At 40.1% G+C, this 16,279-nt stretch overlaps 1 protein-coding gene across 6 annotated transcripts in view; it reads right to left on the reverse strand.

Moving 5' to 3' along the window:
* The window catches only part of dst (dystonin), a 642,458-nt gene that overhangs the window by 311,327 nt on the left and 314,852 nt on the right, over positions 1-16,279 (reverse strand). For all 6 annotated transcript variants that reach the window (XM_043681258.1, XM_043681269.1, XM_043681284.1 and 3 more), the window contains 10 exons: positions 14,460-14,586; positions 13,304-13,487; positions 11,307-11,464; positions 10,415-10,590; positions 8,700-8,838; positions 7,786-7,979; positions 6,733-6,895; positions 6,218-6,301; positions 3,601-3,708; positions 2,071-2,169 (listed from right to left, as the gene is read on the reverse strand). In XM_043681258.1, coding sequence (XP_043537193.1) covers positions 2,071-2,169; positions 3,601-3,708; positions 6,218-6,301; positions 6,733-6,895; positions 7,786-7,979; positions 8,700-8,838; positions 10,415-10,590; positions 11,307-11,464; positions 13,304-13,487; positions 14,460-14,586 — 1,432 coding nt within the window. The remainder of the gene's footprint in view (positions 1-2,070; positions 2,170-3,600; positions 3,709-6,217; positions 6,302-6,732; positions 6,896-7,785; positions 7,980-8,699; positions 8,839-10,414; positions 10,591-11,306; positions 11,465-13,303; positions 13,488-14,459; positions 14,587-16,279) is intronic.

Below are 16,279 nucleotides of genomic sequence, written 5' to 3' on the forward strand. Positions count from 1 at the left end.
ACCTGAAACCAAAAGGTTAGTAATTTCTGAACAAGGCATGCAAAGGTACCACCTACACAAACCTCTGTTTGGCTCACCTTACCCTTTCTAAGGTGCAGCATTGTGAAGGTTTCCAGACTGGTTTCCAGATTGCACACAGTACATATTGTCTTTATTTGCAAAGGCAAATGTGTTTCTCAATATTTAATGTGAGATCACAGAAACGAAGAATAATAGGTGGATGAGGTTACATTATAGAAGCAAGGAGTCGTAGGTAAAAGCTGACAGCAATTCTTTACCATTACTGCTAGTCTTTTTAAGCAGAAAAATAGGGATTCTTTTACATATCACAGATTTGGCCAAATGTAAATGTCTGTGATCAATGAACAAAATTTTACAAACACTTTAACTGAGTGAACTGATTGATGCACAACAGGCCATTTCCAGCCCTACATTAATTTTTAAAAAGCACAGGAATTGGTCAGGTTTGTTTCAAAGACCCAGCAGTAATTGCAACCAAATGCTGTCCTGCAGTGGCTCATAGTGACGTAGCAGCAGTTCACATTAAGAACAGTTGTAGCACAATCACAAATTCTGTCCAAAACCTCCCACTTCCCTGCGACTGGAGACACCACCACCGGAGATTTGAAGTGAGAAGATTCAGACAGGCAATTAGCATCAGTGATGACAGCAGGTGGCAGCACCACACCAAGAAGATAACATTTTGATTTCAACTAACAAATTTGTGAACACTAACTCTAATTAATTCATTAATTACTCATTGATTACTAATTAATTTACCCCTCTACATTATTCTGCTAACCGTATCCATATGCTCTCAATAATACTCAATTTTTTTATGGAATTATTTCATATCCGTCACTCTACATATAACAGTGCACTATATGCTTATTGCTATTAATATAAATAACTCCCTGATCCCAACCCCTAAACTTTACTCGTCACTAACCTGAACCTGTGCATTTACACAGACCAATATAAATCAAATGTTCTTGCATATATAATAGCAACTGTGTGCCCTAGTAAACATTTCCTCCTGACTTAATATCAGCAGAACAGATTATTTGATTGATAGTGTTTGTGGGTCTTCTGGGGTATTTTCTTTACCACAGTGATTATCTTTCAGAAATACCCATTGGCTCTAAGTTCTTTGGATATCCTGAGCTTGAAGATGCTATAGAAATGTAATGATTCTATGTTTAATTCATTTCCTCTCTCAGACTGATAAGTAACTCCTTGCACCCCTGTCCCAATCAGTTTCCAATTGTCGATGTAAACTAACTTATCTTGCAATTCCAACAAAGGACTGCACCGTCTTTTCACAAGTGTGGACTAGCTCATTCTTTCTCTTTCTAACATCTCCAGTTCTTTCCTTCTGTGCGGCAGGCAGAATAATCTCTGTTCTCCTGCGTAATTGTTTCTGAGGAACTCAGAATGGTGTCTCTCCAAGGCCTGCATCTCTTACAGCCAAGGAGTAAAAGACAAGTCAGTAATTACCAGTATCCCTGCCCTCAGCCATTACCCCTCTCAAACTGGCTGCTGACATCTATTTGAGAGTCACCTTGGTGACAACTTTTGCTTCATTCCACCCTCATCCCCCATCACCATGGCAAAAGGCCAGGAATCTCTTTCAGCAACTAAACAGACATTTAACCCTAACGTTACAGAATCTGATATCCCAACCAAGCCTTGGTACAGTACATTGGCTGTATAAAAGACCTGAGCGCATACTCTACCTTACAAATTTAATCCTATGACACCCAATTCCAGAAATATTCTGAAAGAACTCCAGATACTGTAATTCAAAAACAAAAACAGAAATTGGCAGAAAGGTTTGGCAGTACCTGTGAAGAGAAATCAGAGTTAATGTTTTGGGTCCAGAGACCCTATCTCAGAACTGCCGTTATGAGAAAGGCTCACTGGACCTGAAACATTAACTTTGATTTCTCTTCATAAATGCTGCCAGACCCCCTGAGCTACTCCAGCAACTTCTGTTTTGGTCCTGGAATATTCTGCATTTTAATGATTTAGAAGAACTTTCCTAGGATACTAATTTATTGCAGTCCTTACCTCTTCCTCCTCTGATCTTTTTAAAGCATCACTGGCAAACTTCACATATTGGGTCATCAGGGTCACCAAGGCTGTGTAACGTGTACGGAGGTCCATAAACTACAGAAGAGGTACAAAGATAAGCGGAGACAAGATTAGTACAAGATTCTGGTTTTTAATCTCCATCACACACCTCAAGAATTTCATTTAGATGTTTATTTGGTCAGTTTTTCCAACTTTTGCCTGCTACATCAGTTTAATTGCGATGGCTGGTAAAATTAGTTCTGTTTACCAGAAAGAGATTTCAGCTGATAACTATCCACTGACAAGCTCTCTTCATCTTAATGACAGTCCTCCTCTCTATAAATTCCTTAAGATGACAACTGTATAGGCATGCGGTAACTCACTGTTTGGCAAATCAGTCAAAGTGAAGGCCTTTATAAGATGTATGGAAACGGTTCTTGTCTGAACTGACATCTATTTACTTGGATGAGCCAAGACAGACACTTGTGGAATTTCACTTTACCAGAGTATGCAAAGGATATTAAAAAAATGGAAAGGTTTGATCAAGCTGGAGAATTGTGAAGCAGTAAAGTCATGGTAACTCACTTTAATGTATAATTATTAGCAGCTATGGCTGTATGTGATTAGCATTGGTAATAATCATTATGATAGATGTAAAGTTTGTAGTTTAACAAAAATAATTGTTACCAATAATGATTATCAATGTATTTTTGATTCCAATGAAACTCTCAACTCCTATTATTGCATGGTAAACTTATAAATTAGGCAAAAGCATCAATTTTCTAAACAACAAATTCTAAACTGGATTAGCCATAGCCATTTCCAACATGGTTGGACAACTACAAAATGAGCTGAGAGTTCTAAGGACATCACACTCTAAGGAACATGGTTGTTCTAAGTTATTGAATGAGTTATAACAAAATCTTTGTTACTTGCAACATAAAATTCTACCTAGGGCCCTTCTCCTCTGAAATACATCTGGGCATCTTCCCTCAATATTTCTTTATATAGAGGCAAACAGGCCCATTCTGTTCATCGTGGATGTGACAACACTTTGAAAGAATTGTCCAATTTATCCAACTCATTTGCTCTTTCTCCACAGCTCTGCAACTTTTTATTCCCCAAGAAAATTCTAAATTACATTAGCTGCTTAATATTGAATCTGCTTTCAGCATCCTTTCAAGGGTCAGTGCATTCCAAAATTATCAACTAGCTAAGTAAGAAAAAAATTCCTAAGGTGTCTTCCAGTTTTGCTGCAATTATATTGAAGCTCTGTCCTCTGGTCACAGACCTTCCTGACATAGAATCAGTTTCTCCTTTGATGATCAACACATCCTTATTATTTTAAGCACCTCTGTTAAATGCCTCCTTAACTTTCTACCCAAAAAGTCAACACTGTTTCTATCCTGACAGATGCTGCTCAACCTGCTGAGTAGTTCCAACATTTCCTCTTTTTACTGCCTTCCGGAAGAGAGAATGTGAAGAATCTTCACATTTAGTAAACTTTAGAAAGTTAACATTTTCCACCTCTTGTACAATGACATCTGAAGAACTCTGCATTCTTCGCCGTTTGACTGGTGACTTCTGCTGCGAGTCAACCATGGCTTTGTAGGTCATCAGCTGAAGCTCATATTCCTGTGAGCGGAAGACAACACAACTGATCAACAAAAGGTGAGAGAATCATTCAAAGCACTGTCAACGAGACTCAGCTAATTGACAGCAATTGTATCACTGATCATGCTTCATAGTTCTACGAAACCTCCGCCAATTGCAAAAGAAACTAAACATTGAACAGCAATGTATTTTCAATATTCAGGAGATGTCAACCACAACTCAGTAGGTAGCACTTTAACCTCAAGTCAAGGTTTTGTGCGTTGAAGCTGCAGAACAGACACCAGAGTACAGAATCTGGCTTGATACTCCCAGCTGTAGCATTAAGTGAACATCACGGTCTAATGTTGGCCTGTACAACCTAATTAAGTCATTCCAATCTGCCCCACGTTTTCATTTTTTTGTAGTATGTTATTCATGTGACATGGGGATTACAGCCAGATGAGCACTTTGTTGTCCATTCTTCTTCATTCTGGGAAAGTGGTGGTGAGCTGCCAATCTGAATTATACCCACATTACATCTGGTACCCAGCAGCACTGAAGGAATGGTGATGTATTTCCAAATTAAGATATTGTAGAGCATGGAAGGGAACTTGCAAGTGGCAGTGTTCCCAAGTACCTGCAGCTCTGGTCCTTCTTGGTGGGGGAGGACATGGATTTGGGAGGTGCTTTTAAAAGAGTAGCAGCAAATTACTGCAGGGCATCTGAGAGATGGCATACTTTGTGCATTGATGGTGGAGGATGTTGAAGATGATGGATGAGGTGCCAATCAAGGTGTCTGTTTTATCCTGGATGGTGTTGGAGCTGCACTTATCCAGGCAAACAGAGAGTTCTGTCACATTCCTGATTTGTGCCTTGTAGATGAATGAACTTTGGCAGTACTTACTTATACGGCTATTCCAGTTCAGTTTCTGAGCAATGGTAACCTCCAGGATGTTGATAATTAGGCATTCAGTGATGGAAATGTCACTCAATGTGAAAACTATTCATCTCATCATTATGTCATATTCCTTGATATCCATAGATTCAGAAATCCAAAGAACTATAGAATCCCTATTGTGGAAGCAGGCCATTCAGCCCTATTGTGGAAGCAACCCATCCAGACCCACGTACCCTGCATAGTATCCCTGTAACTCTACATTCCCCAGGGCTAATACACCTCGCCTGCACATCTTTGGACAGTGGGAGGAAAGCTACGCAGACTCAGGGAAAACGTGTAAACTCCACAGAGACAGTCGTCAGAGGTTGGAATCGAACCTGGGTCCCTGGTACTGTGAGGCAGCAGTGCTAACCACAGAGTCGTCGTGCCACCCCCTGTGTTTATGGGAGAGAATGCCCCATTTCCCATTCTTTGTCTGAGGAAACGCTTCCTGAATTCATTCTTGAACAATCAACCTTAAATTTCAAAATTATGACTCCCTGTTGTGAATTCTCCACCAAAGGAAATAATTTTACCAAAGTGACTCTAGCAAATCTTTTCAACATTTTAAGCACTTTTATCAGTTCATCCTTCTGTATCAAGTGGAATACAAGTCAAGTCAATGCAATCTGTTATCATTTTTTTGGTAAATTCTCCTGCTGCTCGGCTAATCACCCACCCTACCACTCCATTCCCATTCCTAAATTCATTCTGGTGAATCTGCAGGTTGCTTTCAAGACCAAATATCCTTTGTAAGCTGCACTGTACATAAATCAACACCATTCTCCATCTGTGTAAGCCTCAGTACAACCAATATTTAGTATGAGTTTACTTGTCAGCATTTGTCAGTGAGATTCCTATTTGGGTAAAACAATTCTGTAAATCTGAGCCTGAATGGGTACATTTCTACTGTTAACTGGATTGTAAAAAGAAATATTTTGGAAGAGACCTCAACCAGACTTGAATAGACAGAGAATTGCATAATTATAAACTCATATAACAGAAAGAGACCACTCAGTCCATAGTGCATGGCCCAGCTCTTTGCAAATGTTATCCAATTCATCTGACTCTCCCTACTCTTTTCTTATGTATCTGTAGGTTTATCTCTTCCTTGTGTTTTTAGCAAATTCTCATTTGAACATGAATCTGCTTCCTCCAACCTTTCTCTTCCAGATCATTTTCACTCGGTGTTCAAAATAAATTCTCCTCAGTCATACAGCACAGAAACAGAATTTTCGGTCCAACCAATCCATGCTGACCATAATCCCAAACTAAATCAGCCCCATCTGCCTTCTCCACGTCCACATCCCTCCAAACCTTTTCTATTCATGTACTTATCTCAGTGTCTTTTAAACACTGTGATTGTGCCCACAGTGCCACTTCCTCAGGAAGCTCACTCCACACATGAACCACCATGTGTAAAAATTGACCCCTTGTGTCTTTTTTAACTCTCTCCCTCTCACCTTATGACCCCTCTCTTTGGGTTCTTTAATGAATGACTGAAAATCAACTTCCTCTAATTACCAATCAAAACACTGCAAGGTTTAAATAAAAGTTTTAAAACGTTTCAAATGAAATAAAACTGCTTCACCCAAATTTGATTTTCCACCTTACCTTTACAGCAGAGGAATACTCATCAGAGTATTTCTGACATTCGTCCATTCTGCCCTGTTTCATCTCAACTTCTGAAGTCAATAGCTAAAACAAAATGAAGAATAATTGAACTTATTGCACTCCTGAATTTGTTGTCAATTTTCTTGAACAGTTACTTCAAAAATACCTTCTGTATATTCTATGCTGATGAGCCTTTTAACAAATTAGTTTATACAATTTGACGTTTTGATGTTTACAATTGTAACTAAAACCATCTCCAAATTTGGTCAGTTCACATTATACAGTAAAATGTGCAGGCCTTTCCAAAAATTCCATTAATACAACTTCGTTTGAAAAAATAATCACGCATGTTTTGTTTCTTGACTCTAAAAGAATCAAAAATGAATTTAAAAACTTATACCACTGAAATGTAGTAACAGTAAGAAATCTAGAAATAAGCCTGCAATCTCAGGAGCAGCTACAAGATTCAGTCTATTCTCTGACCATATCATGACTATCATTAGAAAGTGAGTTACCTTTTGTTGGTTGAGCTCATCAGCAAGGGCTCGGATGTCTTCCGGCTGACGCTCCTGCATCTTCTGTTGTGTTGTTTCCATTTCTTGGATCCACTGATCAAGGTCTTTATAACAATCTCTGTACCAGTTCAGGGAAATGCTGATGCTTTCAAGCTCATGTAGTCTGAAAGCAGAAAGGATAGCTTTCTAACACTTGGCTACTGGCTTGGTCCCTTCTTAGTTACTGCATCCCTCTCTCAGAATGATTCAAGTTGAGTAGCAAGAGATCTCCATTCTGACATCCATTATGTTGGTATGTTCCATATTTTAAAAGGGATTTTTCCTTTCCTCTTCAGGATCACTCCCCTGTTTCATGATTCCCACATCGCGCTTTCTCTGCTAATCCCATTGGACCTGGAAGTTTCAAGCTATTTCTTTCCAGAAAATATCTCCCTTCGAGGTAAAGCTCAATTACCTCCCCTTCCTGAATTGGGTGTCCACAGAGTCAGTTCAAGACCCCTTCAGATCCTTAGTCACATATTCTAGGCTGACAAACTCTGTGTCATATTGAGGGACTGATAATCTGTCAAAGGTGCCAATTTTTGTAAGAAATGTTAATTTAAGCCCCACATGCACTATCAAGTGAATGGTAAACATCCCCTGGATGAATTCTCCCTGGTATCCTGACCAATATGTATCCCTCAACTAATGTCCCATGAATAGGCTATCCAGCTATGATTACATGGCTGCTTGTGGAAGCTTGCTGTGCACAGATTAGCTGCAAAAGTCCATTATTGGTTCTAAAGTGCATTGAGACATCCTGAGATCATAAAGGCATGACAGAAATATAGGCCTTTCCTTCTTATAACCCAATCACATTGGTAGTTATATGGGGTTTTCTCAGCACCAGCCCAAAACTATCTCTGTTACAGAAGTGACATTGTTAATCAATATCCTACACCATTTAAACATGAAAGTAATTCCACCCACGTGGAGGCTCCATTCATTGCCCCATGGTAAGTACATTCAGAACTCTCAAACTCTGGAGGATATGCAGTGGGGAATGATACAGACCTGTTGTCAATTTGAGAACGAATGTTCTCCCATCGCTCAGCTAACTGGACAGCTTTCTCCTTGTGCCAGTCCATGTCCATATCTCGCTCATTGTGAGCCCTCAGCATGCGTTCACTGACAGCCTTTCCTTTCTGCAGCTCATCTTCCAATGAATGGAAGACATCACGCCGCTCATCCACTTCAGTCCGCCATTGCTGTTAAGGAGAGACGTAGAGAAGGGTGATTATGAGAATGTGCGTGTGTGGGGGGACTACATCGGTGAAGTCAAATCTTGGAGTCATAAGGAGAACATGAATAAATGCAATAAGAAATTCAGGGGAAACTTCTTTACCCAGTTCATGCTGAGAATGTGGGACTCCCTATCGTATGGACTGATTGAAGTGAGAAGTATAGACATATTTAGTGGGAAACCAGAAGTAAAATGGAAGAAAGAAAGGACAAGGCAGATATGAATCGTAGAATCCCTCCAGTGCAGAGAAAGGCTATTCGGCCCATCAAGTCTGCACCAACACGCCAAAGAGCATCCCACCCCTCACTCTATAATCCCACATTTACTATAGCTAATCCACCTAGCCTACATATCCCTAAGCATTATGGGACAATTTAGCAATCCACCTGACCTGCACATCTTTGGACTGTGGGAGGAAACCAGAGCACCTGGAGGAAACCTATGCAGACACAGGGTGAATGCCTGTGTAGAGTTTGCACAATCACCCGAGGCTGGAATTGAACCCAGGTCCCTGGGGTTGTAAGGCAGAAGTGCTAAACACTGAACCACCATGCCACCATATGGTGAAGAGATTTGCAAAGAAAACCAACACTGGTAACAATTACTTGAAGCAAATGTTGTAAATGTGTGTAAATCAATGCTGCCTTTCCAAATATTGAGAATGTGAAAGGAAAATCTTGGTTACCTTCAATGTATTTTGGAGAGCTTGAATTGCCTTTGTGTCAGGTGGTACTGCATCTTCCTCACCCAGTTTAGTTTCATATTGTTTAACAAGAGCCTCTGCTTCTTGGCTATTTTTAACAATCAAATTGACAGTCTTCAACCTGTAGTTGGAAACATGGATTTTATCCATGAATTATGACAGCACTTCAATATTTCTCTTTCCTTTCAAAATGATCACATTTCAAGGGAATTCTCCCTGAATTCCTTCCTGCAAAACCCCAAACCCCCACCACAGTCCACCATTATTGGGGAAGTTGGGAGGTTTCAGATGTGACCATTGTGGTAAGCGACTTGACTGTTAACACTCACACCACAAAACCAGAAGGTATTGGGTTGAAGCCCCAGGCCTGAGAACGAAAACAAAGGACAAGTCGGTGCTAATTCCTATTTGCTTTCAGGGAGACACAAATGGTCCTGTGGCACTAGTCTGAAGCAGCGCAGGACAGTTCCCTGCAATGCCCCAGCCAAAAGTTATCCCTCAACTAACATGACCAATAAATCAATCATTCTCCTATTGTGGTAGCTTGCTCAATGCATATTTAGGCATCATGACAATAACTACACTTCAAAAAGATAGTAATGTACTTTGGTATATCCTGAAATGATGAAAATAGTGATATAGAAATTCTAGTCTTGTTTTTAAAGAAAGGGTGAACCATAATGATCATAAGTTCTAAAATAAGCCTCATACTTCGTGGAAAATGTCATTTTTGGTGATTTAACATGGTGAATTGCTACTCAAATAGCAAGTGTTGCATTCTTGGTGAATGTAAACCAAGCAAGGTTTTTGGAGTACTTCTATAGAGCCAGACAACACCCAGCCAGACAAAAAGTTACTCAAATGCACAGAGAACTCATTGCTATTCTTTTCAGAACACACAGAACCATTTATTGTGCTTCACTGGTGAACAGAAAGTATGAAGTGACACATTAACCTTCCTCCTTAGCATCAGTGATTTGAATTTGTAATACTGACACACATCCATTCTGTCATTCTGTCTGCATGCCTACAACCCATCAATGCACAAAAAGAAACCATTTATGTCTGTCTTTGAGCTTGCATCCATTCAACCCAAGAATCAACAATCACACCTCCTTAAATCCTTCATTTCAAGAAAACTTTAAGACCAGGGGCTTGAACAACTATCTGCAGTGAAACATGCAGAAACAGATAACTACAAAAGATCGTCACATGCCTAAAACAAAACTTTGTGGGAGACTCAAAAACCTGGCATGGGTGGAATGTACAAAAAGCACACTGAAATCAGTCACTCACAAAATACAAACCAAAGACAGACAGCCTTCTATGCACCAAGTCTGTTCACAATTTTAAAAACGGGGACACATAAGTCAGTTTGAAACAGCAAGAAATATGCGACAGAAATGTATTTTGGGGAATGACCAGCTAACACAGTGACAGAGAAACTGCTATTCCTCTGGGATTGAATGTTTGCTGTTTTCTGACCCAAGGATGAAGGGATTTCTCTCTACACTGGACAAAGAGCTCACCATTCTGCTGATGTTTTCCTAACAGTCCACTGCTATGATACTTGCAAAAATAAGGACATCTGCAATCAGTGGTCTGCAATTTAAAGATTTCACATATTTATTATATTTCTAACCAAAATGTCCATATACATTCCAAAGAAAGATCATTAATAAAGACTGAATCCTTACTTATCCAAATAAATGGAGGACAGAGAGTACACTTGATTGAGATTCTGCAGCACCACATTCAGCTCAGCACGTAAGGTTGAGGCTGACGATGAAGAGGCTTGTCCAAAGAATTTGTCACATTTTTCACTGACTTTCTCCAAATCCACAATGAGCTCCTCCAGCTCACTCTTCAATTTCTGGAGAGAGAAAAATTCAAGTGCATTCAGCATGGGTGTGCAGTAGTCACATAGTTAGGTTAATAATGCAGTGGACACGAATATGAATTCTGTTAAAAATCACACAACACCAGGTTATAGTCCAACAGGTTTACTTGGAAGCACACTAGCTTTCGGAGCGAAGCTCCTTCATCAGGTGATTGTGATGAAAGCTAGTGTGCTTCCAATTAAACCTGTTGGACTATAACCTGGTGTTGTGTGATTTTTAACTTTGTACACCCCAGTCCAACACCGGCATCTCCAAATCATGAATTCTGTTGTGTGGTTTGAGAATTGGAATTTATTTCACTAGAATGAGAAAATGATTTAAGTAAAAACCTGGTGAAAAAATGATCATATTGACCACCACCACAACCCAACTGTTTCTGTAATGTCTTCATCTATTCTGGGCAAGTAAGTGTCCCCAATTTCACATCAAGGCTTCACTTATTCAGGAATGGGCATCCTTTTCCCCTCTTCCACTCTACCAATAATGAAATTGACCATGAATTCCAGTCTTGCCACTGACACCCACTTCCTGGAAATGAACCTTTTTCAAAAAACGTCCCATAGTGTTCCAACATAAGTTTGGAACAAATCTACTTTGAACAGTAATGTTAACACTGAGACATTAACAAAGTAATGAGGGAATAGGATGGAAAATACAGTCAAGTGGGAAGGTTTTTTCCAAAACTGACCTCTTGCTCGGTGATTCTTTGCACACTTTCCTGTAGATCATCTCGTTCCAGCGGTGTGCGGATTTGTCGTATCAGGCGCTTCTCACAATTCTCCACACGAAGGCGAATATTCCGTAACTCGGAGATGAATCGATTGCAAGCAGATTCCTCTTGCTCCTCTGGTTTAATAGGTATAGGTCAAATTGTTTGAACAAACTCTTGCCAAAAGGGTAGGGTCAGCAGACCCACAAGCTCCTCCAATTCTTGTGAAAACCAAAGGCTGTTTTTACTCTGTCCCCCAAACCCTTCAATCTCCACAAATAAATCCAAAAGCTCAAAGCTATTCATAACATTCACCTCAATCAGTATTCTTGCAAGTTATACCTTTTTATTTATACCTTCTTTAGTGAAAACATTACAGCCAAGTTTCAAAACAAGTGTGCATGTCTTCAAGGTAACCTCTTTAATATTTATTCAGTCATGAGATTGGTTGTGAATAGCTGGGCCAACATTTATTACCCATCATTACCCAGCATTTACTACCCATCGTTACCCAGCATATACTACCCAGCATTACCCAGCATATACTACCCAGCATGTACTACCCATCATTACCCAGCATATACTACCCAGCATGTACTACCCATCATTACCCATCTCTAATTGCCATTGAGAGGGGGTGGTAAGATGCCTTCTTGAACAGCTGCAGTCCATGTGGTGTATTTCCACAGCACCATTAGGGACAGAGTTTCAGGATTTAGAGAATGTTGGCAGTACCAGCAAGAGGAAATGAGTGGCGATGATATAGTTTCAAGTAAGAATGATGTATGGTGTGGAGGGGAAGTTGCAGGCGGTACTGCCCTTATTCTTTGAGAAGCTAGAGATCATGTGTTTGGAAGAAACTGTCTAAAGTCCCTGGGTGAGTTTCTGCAGTGCAACTTGTAGATTGTAGACAACTATTGCTGAGCATTGGTGGTGAAGGAAATTAATGCTTAAAGTGGTGAAGGGGATGTCAATCAAGTGGGCTCCTTTGACCTTGGATTGTATCAAGCTTCTCTAGTGTTACTCGAGGTGCACTCATCGAGGCATGTGAGTCATATATTGAAATCTTTTCCAGCTGTAAACCGGATTTTAGACAAAATCAACTTAGCGATTTCTAAATATAAATTGCCTCTGGAATTCGTTGCTGGTTGCTTGTATCCAGTAGGGAGCCGGCTTCTGAGTAGGGCAAAAATCACGTCATAGAAAGACAACTGTCTTCACGACACCATCTTGTCCACGTGATCAGCTGAACTCAATTCCACCACCTGGAGTTCACAGAACAACTGGATCTCGCCTAATTTTTCTCTCTCCCAGAATATGAACATTAGGGTTTTACTAGGTGCACTGTCACAATTCTTCAGCCATTACAGGGAGTAGGAAGGGCAGGATTGAGGCCTAGCTACTTTTTTCCCTGACCAGTGATGCAAATAGTTCATATGAAGGGAGCTCCCTAGGTTTACCTCCTTGCCTTGAATATCTGTGTGATATCCACCACCCCTCTCCCCCCACTTACTCCCATGTTAATTTTAGCAGAAACACAGTAAGCAGCCAGTGGAGCCATTTGGCCAGGGCTCCCCCACACACTGCAAAGACGATTTGGTGGAAAACCTCACAGAATTCCCTACCCTGCATTTGACCCCCAGTAGTATTACGCTGTGGAACAAGTCTCCTTCAGCCACTAAAGCTGCTATCTGAAAGAAAATGATTTGCAAAAGGACACTGGGAGATAAAGCTGTTCATCAGTACAACGAGTAGAGGAAGGTAGCAGAGAAGGGGCGAAACATAGATATATGCTTACTGCTCCACCCAGATTTTCCAATATTCTCTGAGGAGCGGGACAACCATTTACAATCAGATGTAAAAGGACCTCAAATAGAACTTCCAAGAAGCAAGAATCTCTTCAATACCTGCCTGGAATCTATTTCAATGAAACATATGTATTTCACACTTTCACTCGCCTGACCCAGCCCCATTACCTCTTTCAGCCGATTTAAGAAGATCTTCATAATACTGTTTGCAGAACTTGACTTCTCTCTCAAGCTGGTTGCCATCAGTGACTGAGAAGACTTCAGATTCCTGACTATCTTCCAAGAAGTCCCTGAGGTGTTCCTGAAGGCTGCCTAGCACCTGTTGATGTTCCCCAGGGAGCATAGTCTTTATCTGTGCAAAGGGAATACTTGGTGTGAATTCCTTGAGGATCAAAATGCCCAGAACTTACCTAAACACATCAAGTACAGTAAGCCAGACCACCATAGTTACGTGATATTCACAACACAAATGGGCCATTCACCCAAACAGCTCCATGCTCCTCATAAGTCTCCTCCCATGTTACTTCATGTATTCCTATCAACACTATTTTCTAATCATTTTGCTCTTCAATACATCAAATCTCAAATGGGAATTTGTAGGGCTCAATCACTTCTACTTAAAATGCATTCTTGAAATTTCCAAATGATCCACAGACAGATCAGTTTTCTTGCAGCTGTTAATCAAGGAAGTAATTGCATTCCTGACCATGGTGAACGCTAGCTATGCAAAAACACTAGCTCGGCAGCCAGTGAGGGTAAAGGACCAGAATAGGCAGACCAAGACAAGTGAACAACCTGCAATTATACAACAGAGTAAAGCATCTCAAAGCATTTCACATCAGTACAGTCAAAACATAACCATTAGGACAGGTGATCAAAAGCCTGGCCACACTGATAGGTCTTAATGAGACACTCAAAGATAGAGAGACAAGAAAGGGGATTCCATGCCCAATGAGTTAGATAACTGAAGGTGTGGCCGCCAGTGCTGAGGTTTGAGAAATCAGGATGGAGAATTGTACAGAGAAGGAAGAATACAGAATGAGAATGCAAGACCAAGTAGGTAATGAAGAGCAGATTGTAGACAGATTTCTTTTTGGCTTCTACCTAAAACCCGAAGGCAGGATGGAGGGGGGAGAATTAAGTTAAGAGACAAATCAGCCATGTCCTGAATAGTAGACCAGACTAGAGGGGTAAATGGCCTACTTCTGTTCCTAGTTTCAGGAGTTCTCTTCACCATTCCAATGAAGCATCCCAATCAATGGAAATCAATGTCAGAACAAACAGAATTCACGTCATCCTTTCCGCAAACAAGAGAAATACTTACTGAAGAAACATTCCAAGCACGAATTGTTGAAATTTCATTCATGAGATAATGCCAGGATACAACACTCTTCATGTTTATGTGTGTCTGGTGCCAGAGTGCCAGAACATTTTGATAGAGCTGCTCAATTCTGAGGAAGGGAAGAAAGAAAAGTGGATATTTCACTTCTTTTTGAAACAAAAAGCACTCAATTCATTGTGGTTAAAAGGTGCCAACTTGGGGGAAAGAGACCACTTCCATGGTCACAACCAAGTCAAAGCATCAGTGTATTACTGAATCCTGTCAAATATAACGGAGCTTTCTCGACCATCTACACCTTTAGATATTAATGGTTCCTGCAATCCTCCTTGAACTATTTTCCAATTCAGTGCAATGTTCAAACAGTGCAACCTGCAGATGAAATTTTGTAACCAAGATCCCACAGTTTGCTCTAATGGCTCCAATTGTGCTTCTGCTTTGTCTGTGTTGGCATCATAGACTCATCTCACCAATATTTATATGCCAGCACTTTCTAAACCAAGCATAATCAGTTTGGAATGGTAGCTCTTGAGAATGAAATCATACGGATGGAAATATTCTAACAATAAATCGCCACTCGATAGCTCAGAACTAGAGTACAGCAGAAAAAAAGACAGACACACTATTGAAGCTTTTCATCTTGCACTCATCAGGACAGAATTACAAGGAATATCAACGGACTAACTATTCCTACATATTTATTAAATACTAAGGATTGCAGGTGCTAAAGCAATACCAAAACACCATGGTGCACATTTGCAGACTAATACTTGCAATACTTGGAGCAGCATTTGAAAGAGGTGACAGAATATCACATAATTGCTAGGTTTTTTATTAAACACTGTTTAACAGGCAGTTTTGCTATTTTAACCTAAACCATGTGATGGGCTGAAACTGTCAGAACTATCTCCTGTGGCGCTCTTACAGTCAATGACAAGTAATCACATTCATCCCATAAAATCTAGTCTAAAAACATAATTTACAGCCCAAAAGGAGATAATATGCATTACTCCACTGTACCATCTGGGCCCAGTTTTATGGACACATAAAACAACTGTCAAATGTTAAATTACCACAAAGTGGAAAGGCACTCTTAGGAAAACAGTTAACTGGTATTCCAAAATGGAAATATTTGTTTGACAAATTTAGCCACTTTTTTGTTTAAGGATGCAATTAGTAGGGGAGCCAACAGATATAGTGTGCTTGGATTTCGAAAGTGCATTTGATAATATGCCGCACAAAGGTTAATATGCATGATAAGGGCTCATGGATTTGGGCTGATATTTTATTATTGATAAGGATTGGTTTATGGACAGAAAGTGGACAGTTGGGGTAAATGGGACATTTTCAAGGGCACAGGCTGTGACTAGTAGAGTATTATAAAGATCAGGCTGGTACCTCAGCCAATCACAATCTATATTCATAACTCAGACTAAAAGACAGAGAGCTGTGTGTGTCTAAGTTTGCTGACAATACAAGCTAGATGGGAATGCAAGCTGCAAGCAGTACACAAAGTGTTTGCAAAAAATCATAGACAAGTTGAGTGGACAACACAGTGGCAGATGAGGTATAATTTTGAGGCAGTGTGATGTTGTTCACTTTTGTCATAAGAATAGAAAAAACAGAATTAAATGGTAATTTTCAGAAAGAGTTGATTGCATTCCTATAAGGAACTCAGTTTATCATGCTGATACAGCAAGCAATTAGGAAGGCATGTTGGCCTTTATTGAAAGAGAACTCAAGCAAGAAAATAAAAGAATCTTGCCATAATTGTACAGCACATTGATGAGATCACACATGATATG

This window comes from Chiloscyllium plagiosum, chromosome 3 (assembly GCF_004010195.1).
Source record: "Chiloscyllium plagiosum isolate BGI_BamShark_2017 chromosome 3, ASM401019v2, whole genome shotgun sequence".
In the NCBI taxonomy this organism is placed as follows: domain Eukaryota; kingdom Metazoa; phylum Chordata; class Chondrichthyes; order Orectolobiformes; family Hemiscylliidae; genus Chiloscyllium; species Chiloscyllium plagiosum.